Source organism: Belonocnema kinseyi, chromosome 10, assembly GCF_010883055.1.
Source record: "Belonocnema kinseyi isolate 2016_QV_RU_SX_M_011 chromosome 10, B_treatae_v1, whole genome shotgun sequence".
Lineage (NCBI taxonomy): Eukaryota > Metazoa > Arthropoda > Insecta > Hymenoptera > Cynipidae > Belonocnema > Belonocnema kinseyi.
In genome coordinates, this window is record NC_046666.1 from 92,087,826 (window position 1) to 92,098,047 (window position 10,222).

General features: G+C 32.3%; 1 protein-coding gene across 2 annotated transcripts in view; it reads right to left on the bottom strand.

Moving 5' to 3' along the window:
- LOC117181558 (cytoplasmic tRNA 2-thiolation protein 1-like) overlaps window positions 1-10,222 on the bottom strand; it is a 77,084-nt gene that overhangs the window by 38,767 nt on the left and 28,095 nt on the right. For both annotated transcript variants that reach the window (XM_033374381.1, XM_033374380.1), the window contains exon 2: window positions 9,968-10,156. In XM_033374381.1, coding sequence (XP_033230272.1) covers window positions 9,968-10,156 — 189 coding nt within the window. The remainder of the gene's footprint in view (window positions 1-9,967; window positions 10,157-10,222) is intronic.

Below are 10,222 nucleotides of genomic sequence, written 5' to 3' on the forward strand. Positions count from 1 at the left end.
GCAGATTTAAAAAAAAAAGCTTTTTGAAAATTGTACAGTATTTAAAAAGAATGACAAAAATTGTTGTGATTGCTAAGAACATTGAAAATGATTTTTTATTTTAACAACATAATTGCATTTACAACAAAACGACTTTGCAACCAAAAAATATTTACAGTCGATAATTCAACCGAAAAATGTAATCTTTAATCAAAAGGTATAAATTTTCCATAAAGCAATTTAATTTCTACAAAGAAAGATGAATTGTTAACAAAATACATGATTTTTTAACCAAAAATGGTATAGATTAATTCTCAGTTTCAAAAATGTATTTTGAACGAAAGAGATGAATCTTCAAATAAAAGAAATAAAAATTTTAACAAAGCAGTTGAATTTTTGATAGAAGAGGACTTTTTTACAAAATAGTTACATTTTCAACATAATAATTAATTTTTTAATTAAATAATTGAGTTTTTATCCAAACGGGATGAATTCCAAAATACACGAATTAAAGAGGCGCGCGAAGTATTCAAATCATGAAAATCGCCAGCCCAGCATCGAAATCTGGAAATATTAAAATCCCAATCTCCTCATTTTATTTCAAAGCAGATCGAAATATAAATAGAACCGCTGAAGTGTTCCGAACGGCAATTGTGCACCTTCGAGTTTTCAAATTCAGAAGGGGAGAAATGGGTTGCGCGCGCAACCCAGGCATTTATATCATCTCCTACCATATTCACACGGACATAGACGTGTCACAGTATTGGACCACGTCTCGTTTCAGATCTGGGATCACTGTGTACACATAGTATTCCTTCCGTATCATGCAAAAAAAAACGCTCAAAAAACAGCAAGATGGGCACTTTTGCAATTCCAATATTACGCTAAATTTGCCATTAGAATGTCATAGAGTAATTGCCAAAGTTTTTTTGTAGTGTTAAAAATTTTTTAAATGTCATAACTTTTGCTGAAGGCGACTAGAAGCGCATCCATTGTTGCTTAAGTAGCATGCTTCTACTAAAAGAAGATGTGCTTGAAGTCACCTTCAGCGTATGAAAATCACAGGTATTGCGTTTTTTAATTTTTTAACGCTGAAAAAAATGATTGCTATTATTCCACGACCTTCTCACGGGAAATTTAACTTGTAATCCGAATTGCAATAAAGTAGAGGTTAATCTTACTGTTATTTTGAATTTTTATTGCATGATACTAGCCCTGTGGATCTCTCCATAGTGTAGATTACAACTAGGCCCCGCAACTGTCCTATCTCAATCAGTTCCTTGTATCATTTTTTTATATTACAGAGAAATACATATTAGATTTGAATTATATGAAAAGTAAGGTATGATTCTTAAATTTTTTTTCGAAAAACTAATAAATAATATTATTAATTAAATTTAAAAAGAATTTCCCAAAGGAAAATTTGAACAGTATACAGTTTAAACTTATGGAATGAGTATTCTTGCTTTTCAATATAAATAGATATAATGTGATTGAAATTAAATTGAACAATTAATATTTGGAAAAATGTTATTTAACAATCAGTGAAGAATATAAGAAATAATTGCTCTCTTTTATCATTATATCTTTAAAACAAAAGGTTAACTACAAATATGTTAGAACATTGATTCTACTTACTATTTATCATCTGAAAAATATATATTTTTAAATTTCACTTATTACATACATTATTTTTAATTTTGTTTCCTTATTTTTATACTAGACATTCATAAATAAAAATTTAATTTATTTCCAATTACATTATATTTATTATATTCAAAAGTGTAAGTACTCGCTAAACTTACAAATAATAAATTTAAACTTGTATTATTACCAAGTATATTGGATGAAATTTTAATTAATGTTTTCCCTTTAGCACTTATATAAATCGCTTGGAAAACTGTTTTGAAATATAAAATTTGTAACATTATTTTTATTTAAACTTTTTTACGAACATAACATTTCTTTTACTTAAATAAATTTAAAAAGTGATCCGATCCCATTGCTTGCAATGCAAAAACAGGAAGTGATGGAAAAACTAGTGTCGCGCTGGAGAAATTAGGAACTAATCAACTTAGGACACTCAAGGATCGCCAATCTTGTTTTTAGATGCACAGGGCTGATGATAAGGAAGGAATACTTTAAGGATACTATAAGGATGAGCTGTAGCATAATCTAATAAATACATGGTCTAGCCACGCGCAATTAAAAAAACCGAACCAATCAGAAACCACCGCTTAAGTTCTCCATCTTAGATAAGTAGGACAGTATTAGGATGTATTTTTAATACCAGGTATATTAAACTATATGTATACCAGGTATGTTAAATTGTAATTCTCAACCAAACTTCCTCGGAGATGTTGTTTTTGTACCTGGAGAACCAGGCTAAATTTTTATTATGACGAGATCGTTTCAAAAGCATCTTAGTATATGTAGGTTTTTCATTCTCAACCCCATTTCCTCGGAAAGGATGTACTTTGTAATACCTGGACTACCAAAATTAATCTTTAGTACGACGAGACCTTATTAATATTATCTAGGTATGTTAAGTTGTAATTCTCGACCAAACTTCCTCCAAGAAGATGTTTTTATACCTGGACAACCAAAATAATTTCTAGTACAACGAGATCGTTTTAAAAGCATTCTGGTATATAACATTTCAATTTTCAACTGCATTTTCTAGGAGATGTATTTTCAATACCTGGACAATCAGGATCAATTTTTTGTATAAAACCTTTTTATTATCATCCAGTTATATTGAATTTCAATTTTCAAACACACTTCCCCGTAAAAGATGTATTTCTTATACCTGGACAACCAGGATTAAGTTTTAGTTCGACGAAATCCTTATAAAAGAATCCGGGTATATAACATTTCAATTCGCAACCGAATTTCCTCAGAGAAGATGTAGTCTTTATACCTGGTCAACTAGAAATAATTTTTAGTACGACGAGATCGTTTGAAAAACATCCTGGTATATAACATTTCAATTGTCAACCGAATTTTTTTCGGAGATGTATTTCTTATACCTGGACAACTAGGATCAATTTTTAGAACAAGCCCTTTTTATTATCATCTATGTATATTGAATTACAATTTGCAACCAAACTTTTTTGGAGATGTGTTTTTTATACCTGGAGAGCCAGGACAAATTTTTATTATGAAAAAATCGTTTTAAAAGCATCCTGGTATATAACATTTTAATTCTCAAACCCATTTCCTCGAAAAGGATGTATTTTCAATACCTGGACTACCAAAATTAAGCTTAAATACGACGAGACCTTATTAATATCATCCAGGTATGTGAAATTGTAAATCTCAACCAAACTTCCTCGAAGAAGATGTTATTTTTCTATCTGGACAACCAGGATAAATTTTTAGTACAAGATAATTATAAAAGCATCCGGGTATATAACATTTCAATTCGCAACCAAACTTTCTCGCTTAAGATGTATTTTTGAATCCTACACAATTTTCCTTAGTACAAATTACGGTCTCTAGTACGTAGAGCGCTACGAAAGATTTGCAATACGCGAAACCTATTGGAAGAAGAGAGATGATCCTTGCGACATTGGATTGAGAAATAGCGTCGTAGACAAAGGAAGAATATCGTGCGATAATTCGATACAACTTTTCTCGCGGTTTAAGTGTAGACCAAAGTTTTGTTGAAATGTCTCTGGTATTGGGTAAGGATTGTCCGCATCGCACAACAATTTTCCGATGGTACAAACAGTTCGAAACGGGAAATTTCGGTCTCGCGGACGACTCGCGCTCAGGTCGACCGCCGGAAGTGGCGATATCGGAAAACATCGCGCCTGTGAATGATCTACTAAATGATAATGGAAGAATCAAGTACCGGCAGATGGAGGAAATCTTACACATTAGTGCACCTGCAGTCCATCGAAATCTGCATGAACATTTACATGTTAGGAAGGTTTGTACTCTATGGTTACCACATGCTTTGACCGAGGAGCAAATGGCAGCGAGAGTATAGTGGTGCCAAAAAATGCTAAAAAGATTTCAATCGGGATCTTCTCGGGATGTAAATAGTATTATAACAGTCGACGAAACCTCGCTGTATTATTACGACGTTCGAACAAAATCACAAAACAAGATCTGGCTCTTTGAGGATGAGGATGCTCCAGTGGAGGTGCGGAAATCTCGATCTGTAAACAAAAGAATGATTGCCGTATTGTTTGGGAAACGCGGCATTGTGGATAGGGTCGTACTGGACAACCAGCGTACAGTCACCTCTTCCTGGTACACTCAGGTATGTTTACCCCAAGTCATAAACCAACTCAAAAACATCAGGCCAAAATCTCGACTCAGCACCTGGCTATTCCATCACGATAATGCACCGGCTCACAGAGCGAAGGTCACAGTAACTTAATTGGTCAAATCTCGACTGACTATTCTAGATCACCCTCCTTACAGTCCAGATTTTGCTCCGTGTGACTTTGGTTTGTTTCCGGAAGTAAAAAAAAACAACTAAAACGGCGTCGATTTACTAACGAAACTGACCTTTTGACGGCTTGGGACCAAGCGTGTGCAGATCTTCCACAAGAAAAGTGGCAGGGTTGGTTCGATGACTGGTTTTGACGTATGGAAAAGTGTATTCACTGATGTGCAAAGTACTTCGCAAAGCTATAAAAGGTTCGTCTGTATTGCAAAACTTTCATAGCGCCCTATGTACAAATATTCATTTATCGCCATTTGTTGCTTTATTGGGTAAAGGAACCATTTTCATTTACCGACCTTCGCGCTATTTTGCATAGAAACACCTCTTTTGTATTCGTAAATTGTCTGCCATTAGTTACATGCTCTGAAGTTAACGTTCTTCTGACAAAATTTCATTCTGTCAAAGTCGTGTTCTGTAAATTGATACGCTACCGGAAGCGAGTGAGTGAGTAAGCGACAATCTTAGATCAAAATGGCGCTGAAGACAAGCAGCGACTCAACTGTGAACACAATAACTTTTGAAAAAAGTGATCTATTAGATTGCCCTTTGGTACACTCGTTTAGTGTCCTAAACTAAAGGTCAAGTTCGTTAGCCACCGATTTTGGATTAAAATTCAAAAAGTGGGCACATTTTGAATATTTTTGAGAATACTTTTTTAAAAATTCAAGAATTCTCTGTACGGTTATTCATAGTATTCAAAAAATTTAACAATGTATCCTACGGACTTTTTTCGAAAAATAAAAAATTACTAGAGTTATAGCATTTTCAAAATCCAAAAAAACAAACAAAATGAACAATTTAGGCCAAACAACGCATGATACGAAAAAAAGTCTAGAGAAGAAAAAGGTTGCTTTTTGAAAGCCCTACAAGATTATGATAACCATTTTTTCAATTTGGTCAAAAAGTTTAAAATTCCCAATTTGATCGTACGAAAAAATTTTGAAACCACATTTTTCAAGGTGTAAAAATTCTATGCACGGTTGCTCATAGTACTTGAAATCTTACATAATTTATCCTTCTGACTTTTTTCTATAAAAAGAAAATGCTCAGAGCATTTTCAAAATCCAAAAAAACAAACTAAAATGAACATTTTAAGCCAAACAACGCATGATATGAAAAAAGTCAGGAGAAGAAAAACTTTGATTTTTGAAAGCCCTACAAGATTATGATAACAACATTTTTAATTTGGTCGAAAAGTTGAAAATTCCAAATTTGATCGCACCAAAAATTTTTAAAACCACATTTTTTCAAGATTTAAAAATTCTATGTACGGTTGTTCATAGTACTCAGAAGCTCAATGTATTTATCTCACAATTTGTCTCCATGACTTTTTTCTATAAAAAGAAAATTACCAGAGTTAGAGCATTTTCAAAATCCAAAAAAACAAACTAAAATGAACATTTTAAGCCAAACAACACATGATATGAAAAAAAGTCAAGAGAAGAAAAACTTTGCTTTTTGAAAGCCCTACAGGACGATGATAACAACTTTTTTAATTTGGTCGAAAAGTTGAACATTCCAAATTTGATCGTACCAAAAATAATGAAAAATTCAAAAATTCCATTTTTGATCAAACTATGCAAGGTACGAAAAAAATGAGAAAGCTCAAATTGCGCGCCCTGGAAAGAACTAAAAATTTATAATGAATCACTTTTCGATATAAGCTACGAAAAAAAAATGAGACAAAAATTGTTCATCCAAAAAAGAGCTATAATTTTTGATAGGACGCGTAGTTTTTGCTTTATACGTAAACAATAACATTCAAAATAAAAATATTAAATTTATTTGAAAAAACGGCACAAGGTATGAACTTAAATTACCAGACAAAAGTTGTTCGCCTAAAAAGATCTATAAATTTATTATTAATCATTTTTCGATAGGATGAGTAGATTTTCTTTTAATCGTATAACACAAGATAAAAAATGCAAAAATTAACTTTTTGGAAAAAGCACAGAAAAGACGAAAGAGGACATAGGCTCCTATATAGGACCCTATATAGGTTCCTGTATTAGACCCTATGCAGATGCGCAGTAGTTTTTATTTAATCGCCAAAAACAATTTTAAAAATAAAAAAATTATAAAAACAAAGAAATCAGAATTAGTGTGATTCAATTTTTATTCATATTATGAATTGTAATGATAGAAATTTATTGAAATGACTCATGTCTCAGAGCAGCTTAGAATACAATTTGAAGAAAAATACGAAACAAATACAAAAATAATCATGATAAATACAATTTGCTTTTTATTTTGCAATTTTTTAATAAGTGATTTCAGGAAGAGTTATATAAAAAATGTATTATAATTGACATAAAAGTGTTGTGTATAATGTAGACAAGTTGAGATATTGGACAATATAGAGTGTGAAGCACGAGATACGTGATGAGAATGTGTTTGTTAAAGCCAAAAGAGCTTTAACAAAAGAGGGTTTAAAATCACAAAATTACAGTAGTCGGTCTGTTCACCTTTGATTTTAAAAGGTCTGTGCCCGAATGCGGAAGAAATGCAAATACCAAGTGCGGAGTGCGATTGCCATCAGTCGCGTACCGTAGGTGCGCTTAAACTCTCGAGCTAAGCTCTTTTAACGAAAGAGAATTCACAATTACAAAATTACGGTAGTGGATGTTTTGAGTCTTAATTTTAAAATGTTTGCGCAAGAATAAGCGAAAATATAAAGATCGAGCGCGTAGCGCGAGGTAAATAGATAATCGAGCGCGAGAACCAACAGTCGCGGGCTCGAGGCGCGCTCAAACTTGCGAGCTTTATATGGCTCTTCATCATATTCAGTGAAGCTCAAAGTAATTTATATTTCATAGTATATTATTCTTACAATACAAAGAAGGAATTTTATCAAGAACTTTTTATAGTAATTACAAATAGTGTTGCCGTCGAGCGAGTTGCCTTACGTGCTTCCTTGAATTGATCGTCTTGTGTCTTCCTTTAAAATGCCGAGGCCTCGAAATGCGAGGCCTTGCCTTGGGCTTATCTTGTTGCCTTGAGTTTGCACTGCCAGATGTGGGAACACCAGCATTGAATGAAAATACCGTAGTCTGAGTCTCCACTCGCCCTGACCCTTCTCACTGTTTAACAAAAATCCCGTAATCTGAGACGCCAGACTCCCCAGCACTTCTCAGCAGGGGTTTCTTCTCTGCAAGCTGAACGAATATACGTATCCAATTTTTTTTAAATTTTTGAAGTAACGATATTGTAAATATAATATTCGGAATCTGCAAGTTTTTATGATTCCCGGGATATGTAATGTGTCTAAAAAACTTGAAAAATTGAATACGCTTAATGTATGGAGCAGACATAATATATCTCAAATCAAACGGCTTCTAGTTTCTTGCTTGCAACACAGAATTCTCGGGATCCAAATAATAAAGGTCCCCAAAATGACGATTAAGTTCGTTAATTAGACATTTCCAACCAAAATAAAAAAATTAAGAGCATTTTAAAAATTTTCAAATTTTTTTTTAAATTTTAGAAATTGTTTTCAAAGTTTCTTATAGGTGGATAAAAGACTTGTAAATTATCTAAATAAAATTTTTGATTTTTATGAAAATTAGAAAAGTTCCATACTTTTCAAAAATTTGAAAATTTTCAAAAAATTGAAAAAATGATTTTTTTCATAGATCCAAAAATTTTCACTAGATACCAAATATATTTAAAAACTATTCTAGCCGAATTTTTCGATTAGCCCAAAATTTAAAAAATAGAGCTTTTTCCAAATTTTAGACAACTTTTTTTTAAGTTTCAGAAAATTTGCTTAATGTCTCTGATATCTGACAAAACTACTTGTAAATTATCCAAATTTAAACTTTAATTTTGATGAAAATTAAAAATGTTTAATTAAAACAAATTAAAAATAAATGTATGTATATATGTATGTATGGATGCATGTGGAATGCATTGCATCTAGTGCGTGTGATGTTTCAAATGTTAAGCAAAATCAGAAATGTTTAAGAACGCTAGAACTTCGAAATATAAGATACTAATAACGTCTTTTTCTCATAAATACTAGTCAATGTCTGTTTTTATGTAATCGTAATCCTGATGAAATAAATAACCTTTCTGAAGGCTTGACCGCTTTAAATAAATATGTGATTTATTATTTACCTTTACTCACGTTAATGTATTTTTAAATATCTTTTTAATTATTATTTATTTACTGTTTCTTAGGTCACATACAGTTTTGCGAAAAAATTATAAAAAAGAAGTTTTAGAAATAATGATTAAAAAAGTGTGTTAAAAAAAGATTTAAAAAAAATATTTGAAAAAAAGTTTGAAAAAAAGTATTAAAAAAATGGTTGAAAAAAATCGTTGAAAAAAAATTTTTGTTGTCAAAAGAATAGGTTGAAACAAAAATTTTATGAAAAAAAATTATAGGAAAAAAATTTATTCATAAATAATTACGTGAAAAATTGTATGAAAAAAAATGTTGGAATATTTAAATAAAGTATTATCTATTACTACAACATTGGGATTTGTTTAATTACTCGCATCCACAATCATCCTATGAGTACTTTAATTTATTCCTCTATCCCAGGTCATTGGAAAATATTCACATCTGCCGGAGGAAACTCAAGCCCCCAACACCAGGCCAAGGTAAGGTCTCGCTTTTCAAGGCATTGACTTGTCAAGGCCTTGAAATTTGGCCGTCTTGCTTTGCCTCGAAACGCGAGGCCTCGCGCTATCATTCCTTGCGTTCTTCGACTTTTTCCTTGCCATTCCTCATCTCGAACGGCAACACTAATTACAAATGAGACTTGGGCAAATGGAATATTCGAAATTTGGAATATTTAGATGTGATAATGTGCAGTAATCATATACGTAATGTACGAAAGTCAAAAGGGCTTTCTGAGTTATGAAATTTCTCTATAGCTAGGTTTTTAGGAATCGCCTTTTCTGGATTGAACAGGAATTAATAGGATCGCTGCAATTTAAACTGCTTTGAAGTTAAAAATAAATTATTATTACGAGAATATATATTTTTTATTCGATTCGGAACGAATTAAGTCGGGAATCATTCAGAAACAAATCGGAAACATTCGGCGATATTCGGAAATGATCGGAAAGAAGTCGGAGAGTGCGACATTCGGAAAGACTTGGAAAGTTTCGTGAGACAGCTCGACGATCGGGAAGAAACGGCAGCAAAGTTCACATAGCCCTTTCCCAAACCTTTCTGAATCTTTACGATGCATTCTTTCCGAACTTTTCCGTTTCTTCCGACAGGGTAGCAGTAACCCCAGGCGAAATGCTTCGCAAAGTCATCATATATCATAGATCGTACAAAAATACACAAACTGATTAATAAGCCCATAGTAAGAGCAATTCTCTACGTTCACTTTACTCCTCTGTTCTTTTTTTGTAGTTCTGAATCTCCTGCACCTGTTATTTTCTACTTATAATTCTTTAAAGGTACCAAATTTATCTATTATGTACAAAAAAAAACTTTAATATGAAATGTTGAACCAACGCAAAGTTTCAGCTATGATAACACAATAGATGGGACAGTGAGAAAATACTTACAGTGATAATTGAAGTACACCTTTGTAACCTTGCTATATCTCCTCTTAAAACATTCATCAGTACAGTTTCCGCAATGTCATCAGCATTATGTCCAGTTGCAATGCAATCAACTCCCAGAAGAGCAGCACCTCTATCCAGAGCTTGACGTCGAAAAACTCCACAGAATGTGCAGTTGTTTTTCCGTCCAATCTAATGGATATTTAACATTAAATATATTCATATTTGTATTTATTTATTTAATAGAACTCTTCAATC